At 42.4% G+C, this 18,756-nt stretch overlaps 1 protein-coding gene across 1 annotated transcript in view; it reads left to right on the top strand.

Moving 5' to 3' along the window:
• Positions 1–18,068, top strand: part of KDM5B (lysine (K)-specific demethylase 5B) — a gene marked incomplete at its 5' end in the record, with an annotated part of 43,637 nt that extends 25,569 nt beyond the window's left edge. Inside the window, 10 exons of the mRNA XM_010292368.1 lie at positions 1,929–2,043; positions 4,004–4,359; positions 5,465–5,603; positions 8,223–8,402; positions 9,256–9,414; positions 11,274–11,759; positions 14,244–14,355; positions 15,747–15,901; positions 16,443–16,769; positions 17,454–18,068. Of these exons, the coding sequence (XP_010290670.1) occupies positions 1,929–2,043; positions 4,004–4,359; positions 5,465–5,603; positions 8,223–8,402; positions 9,256–9,414; positions 11,274–11,759; positions 14,244–14,355; positions 15,747–15,901; positions 16,443–16,769; positions 17,454–17,591 (2,167 nt within the window). The remainder of the gene's footprint in view (positions 1–1,928; positions 2,044–4,003; positions 4,360–5,464; positions 5,604–8,222; positions 8,403–9,255; positions 9,415–11,273; positions 11,760–14,243; positions 14,356–15,746; positions 15,902–16,442; positions 16,770–17,453) is intronic.
• Positions 18,069–18,756: the final 688 nt, after the last annotated feature.

Genomic DNA, 18,756 nt, shown 5'->3' with positions numbered 1-18,756 from the left:
ATTCCTGCTTTGATCTTTTTGTGGCATATTTCTGGGAAAAGTCCAGTTGAATGTCTTCATAAATAAGAGTTTTAAAAATACATGTTATTTGATGGAATTTTTCTTAAAAGATTGAAGGGAAGAGTGCTCATACCCTATGTAGGAAGATAGAAAGAAGAGAATAATCTGCTTAAAATCTTGATACATTTTTATATCAAAGATGGCTTCATCTGCGTGAAGTTTGCATATCTGCAGGATATTGGGCAGCCTTCCTCATACCCACTGCCGTTTACGAAGGATTGTGGATTCTGCCTAAAGTTTAGTTCATGCTTTTGACAAACTTTCCTTTATGGACTGAGCATTTTTTTGTGATCCTCAGTTTGGAAGAGTCATGCAGTAGACTTGACTCACCTGGAAGGTTCATCCCTGTTACTCATGGTAGCGATACTCAAGGATCTCCTCCTGTACAGTGTACACAACAGCTCCTGGAGACAGAAGACCAAGAGAGATGATAAATATTCTCTGAGAGTAAATCCTGTGACCCTTGCTCACCATCTTCTCTGTAGTACCTGAAGAAGTGCGGGTGGGCTGTACCCCCTGTTTCCCTTGGTTCTTAGGGTGGTGGGTGATTAAGCAGTTCTAACAGACGCAGTTTGGAAGATTGTTCTGTGAACAGCTGTCTGAATCGGACGGTGTAGCCCTCATTCCTCTCTGGCTCTAGCGTGTAGATGACACTGAAAGGGAACAGTGTGACAGCAGAGCAAGTACAAAGGGATGTTCTCGGTATCCATTCCCTTCCTTCTCCAGGCCTTATGGTACCTTTTCTGCTTCTTAGAGTCTCCAAGAGTTGAGAGACCTTGTGCTTAGAAATTTTTGTGCTTAATAACCTTAGATGGACGTGGGCTTCTGTGAATGCTTTTTTTAAGGCTCCTGTAATTCCTGGTTATCAAAAACATCAGTGACAGTTTTGTGGTTTAGATATGTATCTATGTGTATGCATGTATGTATATATACATAAATATTTATTTATTTTTAAAACTTGTGCTGTTTCCTGGAAGGTACTGCAGAACCTCCACAAAAATAGTAAGATGTTGTAGACCGTAAAACAGCCTGTGTTGTATCTGAGACTTTGAATTCATTTTATTGTTCAGCTTCCTATGGATTTTGGAACTCCCAATGTGATCTTGCATATCTTTTAAAAATACCTATTTTTGACATAGAACGGTAAATTAGAATTTATTTTATAGTATTCACATTCCAATCATGCTGACATATCCTGCTGGGATGTTATTTTTTCTCTTTTGTTTAAATGACATATTGTGGATTAAATTGGAGCCAGCATTGTAAGAGATTTCTTTCCTTTTCTGTTCAGGGTTCTCAGACCTAGTTAAATATTGGCTTGAGTTTAGAGAGGTTTTTAATATTAGCCAATTTGTTAACACTTATAAGCCACTCATTTGATACAAAGCTTTTAGATAAAAATGAAAACGATGATTTCAGCATAAAGAGGATTTTTCAGAAGTGCCTACATGTCCTGTGAATATAAAACCCATTCAAAATTGGGATTTGTTCTCTTTTGGTATGGGCATGGGGAGAGCTTACTACAATAGCTATTGCAACATAACTGAATAGTTTATCCACAATTGCTTTGTGTTCTGGAAAAAAGCCTAATTTTATTCCATAATAACCACTGCTTTTCCAAGGCTGAGTAGTTGTTCCAGAATACTGTTTAATATGAAAGAGTATTTTCAACAATAGCTTATTCTACTGTAGCTAACTGAAGTTTTCCCATGTATGTAAGCCCTAGGCTGCTTGGATGCTTCTGAATATTCTATTATTTGTGAGTTAAGTTTGACTTAGAGTCATAAGCAGATATTTGAGAAATTCAGATTTTATTTTGGTTTTTTAGTGGCATCCAACCAACAAGGTTGAATTGTGTGTAATTGCAGGTACCGCTCTGGTGGAGGGAAGTGTCAAAATCAGCTGACTGTGAATGAGCTCCGGTTGTTCGTGAGGCAGCTGTATGCTCTACCCTGTGTCCTCAGTCAGACGCCGTTACTGAAGGTAACTTGCAGAATTCTAGGGGGAAACATGAGCATGTGTCAGTGACATATTTGCACTGCATTAATCTCCTATCTTCGGATTTGCTCCAAGAACAAATGCCTCTAAACCAGCAGGCTTGGGTGACTTGTGCACGTGAGTTGCTCAAGAAGAGATATCTCTGACCTGCTGGTGTGCATTGTCGGTCGATCTTAGACTGCATAGGGGAATCGGAACGTTAATATTTATGAAGTAATGCAAAAGAAGCAGCAGGATGACTTGGGTAACTACACATTAAAAGTTTGGGGTCAGTTAACTAGTCTCCTCTTAAGAGTGAAGCCAGGTTTAACTGAGAATATTCAAAACTCCATAATGCTCTGCATGACAGTTCTCCCATTCACCTCACTTTCCTTCTTTGTTAATCTAGAATCGGCTTTCTCATAGTCTTGTAACTAGATACCTCCTTGTACTATTCACCCACGTTCCAGGAAACAACACAGATAAGCCTACCCAAAGCTGGCCTAGGCTACCTAAAGACTTGTTCTAGCAGAGTACCTGCTGCTGACAGTGCGTCAGATCCCTTTGTCTCCCTTGACCATCAGCTAGTGCTGATATATTTGCTCACCAGCTGATCACCCTCAGACAAGTTAAAAGTAATTCAAGAATTTGCTGAAATGTTGCATATCACGCTGAGGAGTAATAAAAAAAATTCTGGGCAGCTGGAATTACTGTCTTAAACATGCAAAGCCATTCTCCTTTGAGACTCTTAGACCCAGGAGATGCAGTGGCCAGCTCCTGAACCATCTCTTAAGTGTCCACACAAGGCTGAGAGACCAGACAATATCATGTAACTGAAACAGAATAGACCAGTTCAACTCAGCTTTATGACTATCGCTTTTGAAGTGTCAGGTCTGGAATGTTTGAATCAGATTTATGTAATCCTATTTACAGTTATTTGTTTATAGCCTTGTAACTCTGAAGTTATCTAACTATTTAAAAAGCAGAAGTTCAGAAATGCCAGACATGCAAACAGTTCTTCTCCATCTGGCATTCTTGAACAGCGAAATATCAAGCACATATGGTCAAGGTATTTTTATATCCTTCTCAACAATCTGAAATTATATGTAGTCATGCAAATCAGGCTGTTAATATAAATGACCAACAGTTACCAGGATCGATTCACAATTTAATATAACTCTAAAAAGGCTTTATTCCATTATGGGCGAGATTGCCTACCCTGGCAAACAACCTCACTGGCAAAGTACCAAGACGTCAGCTGTGAAGGAAGAACTTACTGCTGGAATAGCATTTCAGCCAGTACTAGAAGCGTTGATCGGGATGGCTAGATACAGAATAATTCCAGCCTTCGCAGTGAGATTATCTGGCTAACTGTCCATTATTCTGGGTGAAGTGCAAACAGCCACAGAGGTACCTTTTTGGGGTAATTACGTGTTGAAGTTAAGGAGAGAGAGAAGGTGTTGCGCTGCATGAAAGAGTAAGCCTGTGGCTTACCGAGGCTGTGTGGTCCAACTCAAAAACCTTAACATTGCAGCAGAAATGAACCACAGAAGCTCCATGCACTTCCCAGCATTCTTCAAAGCCTTCTTAATCATTCCAGAACAAAACCAGAAAACAGCACTGATGAAACACCCAAAATTTCCCTCTACATCCTTTCTATTCTTCTGAGACCTCTTTTTGACACCTGTCTCTTAATTCAAAGGAGTTTGGAGTGGAATTCCCTTGTTCTGTGATCCTCAAGCTGGTGGACACTTTATGTGTGAGGAGATGCTGACATATACACTGTGTGTTGAAGACATGTTATTTAAGTGTTCCAAATGTCATGATAATTTGCCATGCACGTTGTGTGCATTGCAATGTGGTGTTTGCCAGGAAGCTTTACACTTAATGTTTAAGCTTCCACTTAAATGTTTAAGAGATTTGGTGATGGGTTTTCATCTGATTTATTGTTGCATTTGCATATTAGGATCTTCTTGATCGTGTGGAAGCTTTTCAACAGCAAAGCCAAAAACTCCTTTCTGAAGAAATGCCTAGTGCTGCAGAACTTCAGGAGCTGTTGGATGTCAGCTTTGACTTTGACGTTGATCTACCCCAACTGGCTGAACTGCGGATACGTCTGGAACAGGCACGCTGGCTCGAGGATGTGCAACTGGCTTCCTCAGACCAAAACTCTCTCACTCTAGATGATATGAGACGTCTTATAGACTCAGGTGTTGGACTTGCTCCCTACCCAGCGGTTGAGAAAGCAATGGCGAAGCTGCAGGAGCTCCTTACTGTGTCTGAACACTGGGATGACAAAGCCAGAAATCTGATAAAGGCCAGGTAACTAAATCTTACTGTTGCATTTTGTAGTTCCACGAGCTGTTTAAGATAGAAATAGTTGGCTTTACTTCTGAAGGGGCTCTCTCTTGTTCATCCAGTTCGCACCATGAAGGCAAAATTTGTGCCATCCAGAAGGGAAAAGGATGAAGAGTGGGGATGATTAAACATTGGTGTTAGCTTGCAGTGTTTGTGGTGCTCCACTGTCATTGTGCAAGTTCTCCTTTTACCACAAGGAAGGGTTTTAAGACACCTCTTCCTTCCTTTCTACTTTATTCCCTCCCCCAGTGTCAGACTGGAGGATGCGTGTCCAGATGGAGCTCAGATATATACCACTAATGGGTAAAATTTTATTATATGGACTATTTATAACATTGAGGAGATTTTTCCACATTAGTGGTGCAAGGGAGAAGGAAATAAGCCAAATACATCCTTACTGAGAAAAGTTTTCTTGCTCATTGCTTTGGGGGATAGCAGAGTGTAATGAAAGTTTACAAAGGTGGCACAAACTTGTATGCAAGGTTTCTTCCCTCAGGATTCCTGATCTTTTTTTTTAATTCCCCCCCCCCAGCCTCATAATTAGGAAAGCATTTGAGTGTTTCTTACTCATTAGTAACCGTAGCACTTTGGAATGATAACTTCATAGCACACACAACTGGAATAAGCTTGGTCTTACTTACGCTTCAAAATAGAGATGCAGTCGAGTTTGTACCTTTCTAAAACATGAGAATCAAATTGAGAAATACAGGAGAGCCATCTCCACTTTTGTAACCTTCTAGTGTGGAATCTCTCAGTTGGTACTGTTCTGAGGTTCAAGGAGGGTCCAAGGGACTCTCATTCAAAAGTTAATGACTTTTAAATATTCCTTAAGCCCAAATGTGTGGATATTGAAAAAATAAACAACATTAATATTTTTAGCATTTCTAGTAGGAATCTATAGCAAGCAAGTTTCTGAAAGCATACGTGCATTACTAATGACCTGGTTGTACTAGGACTGCACGTAATGTCGTTATTCGTTGTAACCTGTTGTTTTTTAATAAGCCAAATGAGTAGAAGAACCCCAGTTGTATTGCAGTGTTTTACATTCTGAGGTGTTTTGTTTGTGTAGACCACGGCAGTCACTGAGCAGCCTTGCAGCAGCAGTGAAGGAGATGGAGGAGATCCCAGCCTACCTCCCAAACGGTGTCGCGCTGAAAGACGCGGTACAGAAGGCCAAAGACTGGCTGCAGGAGGTGGAAGCTCTGCAGGTACGTACCTGCTCTCAGGTTAACAGATCCGCGCTCTGCACTGTGTGCACTTGGTGCTCCAGGGTCCCACTGAATTAAGGGTGCTTAATCTATAACATCTATTGCCTTAGACATGGTGCAGTTATGATCTGATGAATGCTGGTTTTTTTCCCTCTGTTTCTGGACCCCATTTGTATTCCTTCACCACTGCAGTTACCTGGCTGCAGTGCAATCTATAAAGGAGCTATTAACAAAAATCTAAAGTTGAAAAATACTATACCATGGAGCTTTACCTTAAGGTGGATTTTGCTCTGTCACTAATAACAATGATCATATTACCTGGTAATCATATTCTTGTCTAGTATTCCACGGACAGAAGAAAAATACTGTCTTTGTAGTATCCTTAGGAAGTTCACTTTCTTGTTAAATAAGGTTAAACGTTTTGCATGTCATTTTGCTACGATGCTCCAACCGCTGTCCTAACTTAAAGGAATGTGTCTTATTTTCAGAGGGTGCTTTACATAACATCAGCAAGCTAAACAACAACTATACTGTATAAGATGATCATCATCTCACTGAGCTCCTGTAACTCATAGTATAGAGCAGGTGACACAGCCGAGGTTCTGCTTGCTGACTTCTGAATAAACAAATCCCCTAAAGTATTTAAGTCACCAACAATATCTTTTCGCGGCCTTCACTTGCTTGGCTAAACAAATAATTTTCCTCTAAAAAAACCCCCAACGTTTCCTCATCCAGGCATATTCCTGATCAGACAAGTGCCCTGTCCTTGTGTTTTCTCCAGTTTTGAATGCACCTTTCTGGAGTATGCCTTCATGTACTGTGCTGCAGGTAACGTCTCGCCAAGACCTGGCGATACAAAGATATTAATACTTGTCATGGAATTGCCTCTTCTGAGGCCCTGTAGAATTAATTTGTTGTTTCCATAGCTGTATTGTTAGTGATATTTCAGACATCCTGTGATTGAGAGGTATTCCTTCATTTGTTAACCACTAAGTATGGCCGATCCCAAGGCTGTTTCTTGTTCTATTGCTGTATGGTCAGCCCTTGATTTCATAGATTAAAATACTTGTAATTTCGTAGTTGTTCTGTTGGAATTTTGAGATGGAAGTTACTTGGTTTCCTCTTCTTCCTTCTGTCTTCCCATTTTTTGAGGCTCCTTCCAGCTTTGTGTGACTTTGTGTGATCTCAATTTCCATGTTCACACTCTGAAATAAGTCTTCAACTGAGCAAAAAGCTGATGGCAGAGATTGAAAATCAGGAGATCTATACAGGTTTTCGTCTTGGCTTCTAGCACTTCTCACTTGAATATTTTTTTATAACCTTTCAGACAGTTTTGTTTGTGGACCCAGTTTCTTTTCCTGTCTTTTTAGGTTCTTTGCTTCTTTTACAGTTCAATGGCAATTTAATTCTTCCCTCTTCTCGCTTCCCGCTTCCCCTCTTCTGTTAGCACCATTGCTCAGGCAGCCAGACACCGTGCTAGGTCAAGCCCAAGTGAATAATAGCCTGGGCCGATTCTTTGAAGTTTAATGGCTCAGCCTTGCAAGTACTTGAGCCAAGGGACAGTGGGGCTGCACAGATGAGGAAAGGGTGGGACTGGGACAGCCCTGATTTCACATTTTGGTACAAGTTGCCAAATATTGTCTTAAATTTTCATTTCTCCTCATGTTTTTTCCATAAAGTGAACTGTGGTCTGGCTAACTGCTATTTTCAAGTCTATCAGAATTAAATGGGCTTTTAATAAAAACTTTTGAGTCAAGAAGCTTTTATTTAAAAAAATCAGTTGTCCTGGGCTTAAAAATTTTGAAGGAACAAAGTTTATGTAATAGTAACTTTGTTTGAGGGCTATCTTGAGAGGGCTTAAGTGAATTGGTCATGGCACTTGCTAATTTCTTGTTTTGGATTCTGAAATTCTGCCTACTGAATACGGAAAAATGTGTCTGTGTGTGCCGAGAGTTTTTGCTTCAGTTCTGCAAAGATTTTAGTAAGTGCCTGCAGTCGTTGTGACTTGCAGGAAGTTCTTGGTGTCAGTGCTTTGAGGTGTGCTGCCGGAGGTGTTGGGGGTGTTCTGGATGAGCAGTTCTCGAGTCCCACATCACTACCTCTTCGACAAATTCCCTCTCAGTGCTGCTTTACTGCTGGACTGCTTGTAACTGGCTTGCCTTAGGCATAGGCTACTGAGTGAATGAACAGAGCTTGCTTTCAAATGACACGTTGGATGCTTGAGTGCTTGAGATGGTTCCTTTCTCTTGGCGTGTGGGGGACTGGGTTAGACTTGCCTTCTGGGTCTATTTCAAAATTATTTTGATTTTCTGCTGTGAATGCAGATTGTTAGATTGGAAGTTTGCTTATATTGTTGGCAGTCTCTTTTTTTTTTTTTTAAACTGTCACTTGGTAAATGCATTCTTTTATTCTGCCCCACACACCCTCCCAAGTGTTTTATTAGTTTTGCCTGTGAGAAGCACAAATGTTGGAAAAACAGCTGTGGAAGTGACTGAAGTGTCTAAGCAGTAAATTGCATTTTACTAGCTCTACTGTCAGTTAATCTAAATGCCTTGTTGTGATTCATGAAAGTGGTATGTTTTATATACATCAAGCATTTTTTAATTTATAATCTGACAGGTTGGAGGACGTGTGCCTGTACTGGACACACTAGTGGAACTTGTCACAAGAGGTCGATCTATTCCAGTGCATCTGGACTACCTGCCCAGGCTGGAGTCCTTGGTGTCAGAAGTTCAAGCATGGAAGGAGTGTGCAGCTAACACATTTCTCTGTGAGAACTCCCCATATTCTCTTCTGGAGGTAGGAGATCTCAGCTCTGGAGAAGACCACCATTCATACCACAGCAAAAGCACATCTGAGTTACAGTATTAACTCATGAAATAGCAGTAAATATTAAGTATATTTGCAGATTTGTTTTAGGATTATATCACTTCAACCTAATTTTTATTAGGCTGACCTATGCTTTTAATGATAACTTTAAACTTTTAAAGTGCTTAAGATTTAGCTATACTTCCTGTATTCTTTTCAGTCAGTGGCTAGCAGGAGCGTGCTGTGCCACAGTCTGACATTTTCAATATAAGTGTGGGAGTACTGACATAGCTGTGGCACTGAATGTACTTCAGGGTGTCAGGTCCGCACCCACGTCCTCCACCTCGGCGTGGCCACAGCCAGACCTCGCAGCTGGGCCGTGGTAAGGGTGAGGCTGTGGCTGCTTTAGCCGGCCTCTGCCCTTGTTGCGGCTGTGTGCCAGCGCCTGCAGTTCCTGAGCAATCTCTCGCCAGTGCTGAGCCCCTCTTACCCCCAGCCCTCCTCTCTCCCTTACGGCAGACGGGAATGCAGGGCAGTCCCTGGAATCCTCTCCTGTTTTCCAGGGATTGCAGCTTAGATCACGTGGAGGCTGGTTAGAGTATCAGCTGTCTCTACACCAGTGGTTTGTGAAACACGCAGGTGCTTGTGGTCTGCCCGTTGTATGAAATCGAATTTTTAACCTTCCAGCTCTCCACATCTTCTAGATAACCTCATCCTGGTCCCCCAAATCTTTGACAGAAAAAACTGCAGTAATTCCTGTTCTAACCAGTTGTAAATGGCTGTGTTAGGGCAGGATGAATGCACTAAAAATGTTGCAGACCATACTACATTTCTGTCCCATCAGGTGTTATGTCCCTGGTGTGATATTGGGATGCTGAATCTGAAGAGAAGGCAGAAGAAGTTGAAGGAGCCAGTGCCAAGTGGAAAGAAGAAAAGCACTAAGCTAGAGACTCTGAGTGACTTAGAGAGAGCTCTCTCTGAGAGCAAAGATACTGCATCTGCGGTATGTGGTTTAATTTTTTTTTTAATTGGAGTTTCTTCTAAGTTCTTTGAATCTTTGTTTATGCTTGCCTTTCATGCAGGAGTGTTATCTTCTACTCTTTTCTGCTTGCTCTGCTGTTCTGCAGAAGAACTTCTAAGACTGTGATTTTCTGTGCTTGTTTTAGACTCCCCAAAATTGCTTTTAGTGGAAAAAATGTGTGTTATGCTTGTGCATGAAGTACAGTTTGCCAGGCAATGCCTGTAGCCTAACAAAGCACAGGAAAATAAAAAATTGAGACCTATTTTCCCCCACCATACCAAAACCTTATTAAAGAGAGGATAGAGTTTTCCCAAGTCTGATACTTTCAAAGAATACAATAACCCAACACCAATTATAATTAACACAAACACCATAAATAATTAAAGCAAACCTCATGCTCTACGAAGTCTATAAAACACGAGTTCTGGATGGAGCAGACTTAGTTGCTGGTGGTAAAGTGCTGCATCCCAAAAGATCTATTTCAGAGCCTCCACCATGGTCAGATTAAACAATTTCCTTGATTAATGAAGAGCAGTAGACTGATTTGGTAGGGTTTGAATATAATTGTCCCTTGAGGTATGGGACATTTAAGTTTTTACCTATGGCAGCTACTCGAAATCTGTACGTTCGGTGCTTCGGTTTCGGCCTCCCTTATCTGGAAATCCAGACTTAGAGACTACAGCCCTACGAGCGCTGCAAGAAGAGACTGCGCCCTTTGAACTGCACACCCTTCTCCTCTTGGACCGGGTGGACTCTCGTTAGTGGTTGGGGTATTGGAAGAGGATGCTCACATGGACGGTGCCCAGGAAAGCGCAGTCATTTAGCGTGGCAAGTTTTGCTTCTGATACAAGGGGAACAAGAATCTTCTTACAGTGGCGGACTTTTTTTCTGGGTGGTTTGGCTACTTTCACAACCCAACGCTGTAGCTGCAGTGCTCTGCACCCATGGGTGCATAATGTAGTGTGCTGTGCCAGAGTCTCCTATCTGTCCATGCTGGACACAGTTGTCTAGTTTTTGCATAGCTGATTTTTCTCCAGTCACCACACTTCAAAGCCATGTTGTGTGAAATAACTATTTTGTATGTGTTTATAAACCTTCCTGCATACATTTATTTTTATATAGATAATAAAACACATAGAATTCATGAGTTGCAGCTGCTACGGATAGCCTTTAGGAAACTGAAATATATTGCTGGCTTTACTAGCAGCTAATGCTGAAGATTCCCAAAAAAAAGGGATCATGAGCAGGTGTAGAAAGGGCAAATGCCACATTCAGGAGTACACCGGAATTGTACTTGGTGTTTACAAGCCCCAGAGCCAGGACGTAGGTCGGGTGCGGCTCTGTGCACTTGGCAGTGTGTGCAATGTGGGTATCAGGGATGCTTTTGTATTTCTGAAAACTGCCCAGGTATGTTTTGAGATTATAGAGAGTCAGACGACGTTTTTGAGAGACATGTTCATAGAGAAGTACCTGCAAGCCAAATCGTCACTTGTTTCAGAATTTAAGCGGCTTTAATGGAAGTAATATTTTAATAGTACAAAACATGAAGGATTTAGAACAGAGGAGGAGGGAGTTGAGGTTATTTTTGCAAGGGAGTAAGCTTTATATCGCTGGGCCTGATGAGAAAATGGAAGGGAACTGAAGTCACATCGCTGCACATCCTCATAACTACTTCACTTCAAACATTCAAAGCCTTGAAGGCATACAGGGGTGAGGAGCTTCTTAAAAATCTGAAATACTCGCTGGCGTGTCTGAAGAGTGTGATCGTGCAGAGGTCAGCCTGTTTCTAATGAGTAATGTTCCTTTGGAGATTACATCCCTTTCTTTGAACTCCCTTTTAGATGGCTACACTTGGGGAAGCCCGATTAAAGGAGATGGAAGCGTTGCGTTCTCTGCGAGCAGCAAACGAAGTGAAGGTGCTGTCTAGTGAAGAGGATGCAGAACTCAAAGTCTGTCTGTGCCAGAAGGAGCCGGCTGCTCCGATGATACAGTGTGAACTCTGCAGAGGGTTCTTCCATACCAGCTGTGTTTCGGTGCCCAGTGTTTTGCAGGGACCTCGTGTGTGGCTCTGTCCACACTGTCATCGATCTGAAAAGCCACCTTTAGAAAAGATCTTACCGTTGCTGGCTTCCTTGCAGCGTATCCGTGTGAGGCTTCCTGAGGGAGATGCCTTACGGTATATGATCGAGAGAACTGTGAATTGGCAGCACAGAGCACAACAAATGTTATATTCAGGGAATCTAAAACTTATACAAGACAAAGTTGGCTCAGGACTATTGTACAACAGATGGCAAGCCACAGCAGGCCAATTGCCAGAGACAAACAAGGTGAGGCTGAGCTGCTTCTGGGTTTCCTGGCGGTGGGTGGTGTGTGGTCAGCAAGAAGAGGCTGTAACACCTCTCTGGGTTTTGGGTTCGTTGTATCTGCGCGCAAAGACTGGCAAGGCAGATTGCTTTACAGATAACAAGGAGTTTGGGTTCTGCCTTGACGGTTAGCTGGGATGCGTGTGTCGTCCAGCAACAGCTTTGTGTTCTCATTCTGCTGGAGTCCTGGGAACAATTACTCCTAAAGGGCCTATTTTCCAGTCTCCTCCTCACAGCTCCTATGCTCTAATGTGACGTTATTAACGACAGAGTTGCTGAAGCTATTGTTTCTAGAGTGCTTAGTATTCAATTAGTCTTTATACTCTGTTTTTACAAGTATTTCAGTATAGTTTTAAGTGTCAAGAATTAGTAACAGAGGCACAAACTGTGCAGCGTGTTACCAGCTTAGCTCTCGGATGAGGTTGTTTTCAACAGGGTATCTTCATCCATTACTGCTCCTTCTTCTCCTTATCATTTACACTAGAACTCCCAAGGTGAATATTCTGCCAGTATTACTAAGGTACGCTACGGCAACTGTTTCAGATGTGGTCATGAGGGAGTTTCAAACTTCCTCCAGTAAAGATCTTTCAGCAAAAAGCACAGGGAAAGCAGGAAATGGGTTGAGCATTTCGGTTTTCCTGAAATAATAAATGCAGAAAAAATATGCATGAAAAAAAGGTCTGTGCAACATAAAGAACATAAAACACCTCAAAATGAAATGCACTCTGTTACTTTCACTTCTTGATTGAAACACCTTAATTTTGCTAGTCCAACCCTGTTACACTTAGTCTGTGTGTCTGTGTTGTCATGCTCGGTTATGTTAAAACATAAAATGTGCCATGTATGCTTGGAAGAGGTATTGTAGCTGCTTCTCAAGTAACTCAGCTATACCAAGTTGCTTGTGTTGACCAAATTTTTCAAATAGGCAAGCTTAGTTTTAGAAGTTAAAACTATGTTTAGGCATCAAAGAGAATTTTTCTGATAATTTAGGTTTGATAGTATCTTTTTAGTAGACCAACTAGTATAGCTGAAAAATACTGGGCAAGATATTGGGCATATAAGTTCATGTTTGGACCAGAAATGGAAACAGTAAGCTTAGTTTTATTAGCACAGTTTTATTAGCTCAGTGAGGTACTGTGAGGTTCCTCCGACCTGAAAGCAGTCTAACTGTTTTTGTGTGGTCTGGAACTCAAGGCAGTAAACCTCCTAAATTGTGGTAACTCTAGCAGAGCTAGTTCTGGTCCTTGTGACTGCATTTCCCAAATCAGAAGTCCCTGTGAAGCTCAGTAGAAGAGCACCTGACCATGTGCATCAGCTTGGGTCCCTCGCTGTGCCTGAGCTAAGGAGCCTTACTGGAGGCAGTGGTACTGAGGGCAGGTCAGAGGTGGCCTCCAGAGCCATCTCGACACAGGCACTGAGCTAAAACTTTGGTCTCAGTGGATTTGAGGTGGGTTTTTTTGGTGAATCCAGTGTCTCAGCATTGCTGTTCTGTGCTGTAACAATTCAGTTTTCCCTGTTATCTGGAGTAATCCAACACTCTTATTCCCCCAGAGAAGCTCACAGCAGTAACCACTGGAGTTGGGCTGCTTTGGCACTGGCCAAAGTGAAGAATGTGGAGCATTTAGATGAGTTTGAAAAATTGACTTGAAAAAACAGCTGTGAGAATTGATTGAGAGCCAGATTTTGGCCCAGACACTTGAATTAGTGGGGTAGGTCATATTTTGGAAGGCATCTGGTGAGATGCCTTTCTGACAGTCATGAGTCCAAAACCGACACTTGCTGGCTTGCATAAGTGGCCTTTGCGTAAGCAAGTGCATATTTTCACAGAATCACAGAATCATTAAGGTTGGAAAAGACTTTTAAGATCATCAAGTCCAACCACCAACCCAACACCCCTATGCCCACTAAACCGTGTCCTGAAGTGCCACATCTACACATTTTTTGAACACCTCCAGTGATGGTGACTCCACCACCTCCCTGGGCAGCCTGTTCCAATGCTTGACTCACTCTCTGAGTCTTGCCATTGTCTTCTGTGCAGGCTGAGGTAAAGAGAAGTGTTTCAAAACAGTTTGGTGTCTATTTTGGATCAAGGCAGTGAGAAATCACTTCTTTATTGTGAACAAAAGGAGGAAAGTGTAATGCTTCCCTGAGTCAATTCTAGAGCTGAAGCTCTCATTCCAGAAGTTGGGGATTATCCCTACAGGTACTCTGCTTTCTGATCTCTGTGGAAATTATAATTCACAGCTAAGAATTCTGGCAATAAAGTTGCTTTCGCCTATTTCTAGGTATAGGGTGAAGGATTTGGGTCTATTAGATTGAACAGTTTCCAGGAATACAAGATTTAAGCAATTGCAAGTGAAACAACTATTGATTCTCTTGTAGTTATTTGACACTTCAAAACTACACGTTTAGTGAAAATATCTATGCGTGGTTTGTTTTGTTTTCTAGGTTTCCCAGACAATTGGAGCAATGTCATTCTCCATGCCTCATGACTGGGATAACAGAACCATATATTTACATTCTCCATTTTCTACAGGACAGCACTGCATCCCACTTCATGGTTTGTAATCTTCACTTTGATTTTGGCTTTTTTTTTCTTCCCCCTTCTCCTTTTTTTCTCCTGCGTTTGGTGGACAAGAGAGGGTGTCCTGGTCAACAGGAAATGGGCAGGGAGGCACATGACTGCACGGTGTGTCTGGTTGGTTCTCCATCCCCTCAGCAACTTTGGAACTTAATGTCCAGCTTTGGCAGAGGGGTAAATTCCTCAACAACACGAATTTCCCACGTGTAATGAAAAGATGTGGTGCGATAGGACAAGAGGTATCAGTCGAGAGCTGGCCCCTTCCCACATGCACAGAACGCAGTGGGCTGTGGCTAGCCAGATGGGCTGCAGGAGTGGGAAACGGTGGGGAGGAACCATTGAAATGGTGGGAGCTGGATGGGAACAACATAGGGCAGTAGTGCTGGAGACCACGGGGTACTTAATCCATAGGACATGAGTCCATGTAAATTCTGCAGCACAACTGTCACAGAGACTTCAGTTTTCTTTGCTGCTGTGGCTGCTGCTGTGCAGGTCACTCAGTGCAGGGTCTGCAGGCTTCCTAGCTCAGAGTTAACGTTTATTTGACTGACGCAGACATGCTATAAATTGCATCATTTTACGACTGTAAAAGAAGTTATTTATCATTTCTTTCCTCCTGATGCATAATGCTTCAGGGACACAGGTCTAGTCTTATCTTCATGTTTTCAAGTCAGTGCAGCTTAGTCCATAATAATTTTACAGAAGACACTTCAGTTTAACGTTACAGATAAAATCAAACAAGGCAGTCCTTTGTACTACCAGGTTTATTTTTCAGGCCATGTTTGAGTTGTACTGAATACTATATTAACAAGCTGTTATTTACACAATGATTTTGGCCTCCCCTAGCTGTGACACTTTCAAAAGCCCAGTGCAAGTTTTGAAGCTTGATAGCAGCAGTGGGTGATGACTGTACAGCAGGACTCAGTTGAAAGGCTCGTCCTCTCAGCTTTTCTTCCTCTAGTCTCCTGGCTTCACTTATGGATTTCACTCGGTTTGTTCATCTTGCCCACTTGTTGCATAGTGAGGGGATCACCACACTTCTTATAGCTTCAGAAGCAGGAGAGGTTGCCTAGAAATGATGGCAATTGATTAGCCTCGAACCAGCAAGAAATGCAAGCATGGAAGGGTACTGAGCTACAGTGCAGTAACTTCTGTGCAAGCCTTTATCTTTGTTTTTAACCCTGCTGTTAAAAATGAGCAGTGAAGAGGGAACAGATAAGAGTTAATTCATACAGTTGCAGATTTTGAAAAAGTCTTTCACAGTTTTTTTTAATGTGCTACCAGAGAAGAATTTTCATTATCTGTGCAGTTTTCATCAGTGCTGACACTGAAGAATTCCTTTTCTCCTCTCTCCCTGTCTTTCATAATAGTCATTAGCACAGAGCTGGATGAGCTGATGATGGAAGCCCAGCTGCTACAGGTTTCTCTGCCCGAAATACAGGAGCTCTACCAGATCCTATTCACAAAGCAAAGCCCTGTTTTGCAAACAGAGCAGAGGTCATCCGTTGGACCGACAAATGAAAAGGCAAGTGACTGACAGCAGCAATGAGCTTGGGGTCGCTTTGGAGTAGCGGCTCTGCCTGAACCCATAAGCTTTACAAAGAGATTTGTGTGTGTGTCTGTACGTCCATGAAAATACATTTTACTTGTTCAGAAGGGGTCAAGAAGTTGATAACTTAGCGAATTTGTAACAAACTATTGAACAGAATTTGTGGCCTAACGCATTTTTGCATTTTGATTCTTGTTTTTATGGTCGCTCTCTGTATTTTAAATAAATCTATCCTAATTTGACTGTGGTCCTGTGTTGAAGAGGCTTTCCAAGAGAGCTGCCTCTGAAGCAGTGGACCCAAGCAGAAAATGAGAATTGTTTTTTTTCTATAAATTCTGTCACTGGGGTGTGAGCCTATCCTTTGCTCCCCTTACACATCCTGCTGCTGCTGAAAAGGCAGCACTCTGTCAAACGCTGCACTTTTACTTAAGCCTCTTCCTAAAAGCGGGGTATGGAATAACAGGATGATGAGTGTTAGTTGCATACTTACAATTTTGCCAAAATATCTTTCCAATAGAATGAGTGTTGCCGAGGAAAAAAGGATGGAATTAGTTACATGGAGAGAAAACTGAAGCGGCGTTTTGAGAGAGAGAGCTTCTGTGATGAGAAGAGAGCAAGAGTAAAAAAAATGAGAACACCAAAAAAGAAGAAACTGAAACTGAATCACTCAAAGGATCTCTGCACTAACAAACTGGAGAGAGAGCGGGAGCGACTCTTCGAGATGCAGCGTTCCAGTGAAAGCCACCTGCTTCCTTCAGACATGTCATTCTCTGAGCAGGAGGACTCTGAGGATGAAGATGCCATCTGCCCTGCTGTGAATTGTCTCCAGCCTGAGGGAGATGAGGTCAGTAGCAGCAGACCCGCTGTGGTGTTCTGAATGCCGGGATCTAGGACATTCAGCTGCCCTGAAACTGTTTGACTGCAGAAACACTATTTACAAAGAGAGCATGAGACAAGTAGTGACCCAGAGACAGTGTCTGTCGCTGCTGGGGCACGGTCAGTAATGATCTTTCCCACCTTCTCCAAGAGCAGCCGTGCAGCTGGGACTGGGGAAGAGACATGGACATCAAAACATCTGCATGGAATTGGAGGGAGGAGGTGGGGCTGTGCAGACACTGTATTCATCTCTGCTCTTGAAATATGGGTGCAGATAGACTTTGTGGGTTGCAGCCTTCATGTGCATGGGGAGAGTGCTTTGGAGCTCTGCACAGGTCCATCTGTACTGGAAAAAGGAGAAGAGGGACATCCCCCGATGCCTGGGAGGGCCGTGGTGAAGTTGCTTGAACCTTGCTATAGGTGGGAAAGCAACAGGAGCGATAAGGGAAGTGTGTCCTTCTCTCAGCCTCAGAGGAGCTGGGCTGCAGGAGTCCGGAGAACAATGAGTGTAGCTGAGTATCCAGCACTAGCCAGTGGTAGAATGGGACGTTCCCACTCATTTAAATAGATTGAGAGCCCCAAAATGACTAATGAATGCTGGGTGTGTTTGCTTGGACCTTCTCTGAACACCAGTATGTCTGTTCTTCATTAGGTGGATTGGGTCCAGTGCGATGGCAGCTGCAACCAGTGGTTCCACCAGGTGTGTGTGGGCATCTCTCCAGAAATGGCAGAGAAGGAGGACTACATCTGCATCAGCTGCACTGGGAAGGACTCTCAATATCGGAAGTAAAACTCCTCCCCATAAATCATTCAGGACTTGAGTAAAGAAGGCTATCAGAGTTTTCCAATAAAGCCGCAGGGGCTGGTTTAAGAACCAGATTGCAAATGGTGCTACTTCTACCCTTATGGGATCATTTTCCAGAACTCAAAACAATTTTTGACACTTTTGTATTTTCCCTTGATTTGTTTGTGGCTGTTGAGGTTTGAGATGCTGACTGTTTAGCAGGGGTTTCCACCAATTTGGAAGACATTTGAAACATGCACCTTTTATTGTACAGCATTAAATTACCTCTCTGGGATTTACCGGCATATTTAATTCAGCTTGGTTTAGGTGCAAAAAAAACCCGCACCATGAATTTTCCAATAAATCCTCTTTTGAGGAAATCCCTGTTTACTCTGTTAACTCTTTGGAGACTTTAGTTTTTTTCCACTTTGTTTTTCGTAGACTAGGTTTATTTATCTGAGCAATAACTTCTATGTCTGGTTTCAGTGACTGGAATGACAATTCTGAACAGCGTGTTGCTTCTAGCATTGGTTGATGTACAGAAGGCAGATGTTAGATCCTAGTGTCACTGATGGCCCAGTGATGTAGAACACAGAAAAAAAAAAAAAGCTCTGTAAAGTAATTGCCACAGCTGTATTTTGGCTTTCTCCTTTTTTGGGTAGCTTGTATCAAATGTTGCAGTTTATATTGTGGAATAAACCCCTGGTTATGTTATAAAATTAAATGTTGGTGTTTTTAGAGAGCTTGAAATGCAGTTTCATTTCCCTCTGGATCCATATGGATTGCATCGATGGGTTTTCTTATTCAAGAGAAATCCATCTTTAAAAAAAGAAATACACAAGCCATGGTATTTTCTTACCTTGCGTGTATATTTAGGTTTAGAAGGAGAAGGCAGATCAAAATGTTATTCATACCAGAAAGAAAAAAAAAAAAAAAACACACTTCTCTGAAGTCTTTCGCAAAGCTTTTACAAAACAGAAATTATTTGCAGCTTGGGTGAATAAAGTGTGCAAACTACTATTTGTGATTTGGCAGGGGCAGCAGTGGGGAACTGGCGCAGGAGGCAAAGGTGTGGGGTGGCAACTTGGGGCAGCTCCTTCAGCCAGCCTTGTCCAGCCGGCCTCGCAAGGAGAGGCTTTCCCCGCAGCGTGCACTGCAGCTGGTTCAGAGT

This window comes from Phaethon lepturus, unplaced genomic scaffold, assembly GCF_000687285.1.
Source record: "Phaethon lepturus isolate BGI_N335 unplaced genomic scaffold, ASM68728v1 scaffold32058, whole genome shotgun sequence".
NCBI lineage: Eukaryota > Metazoa > Chordata > Aves > Phaethontiformes > Phaethontidae > Phaethon > Phaethon lepturus.
Note: the sequence above shows the minus strand (reverse complement) of the source record. Positions and strands in the feature narration are given on the sequence as shown.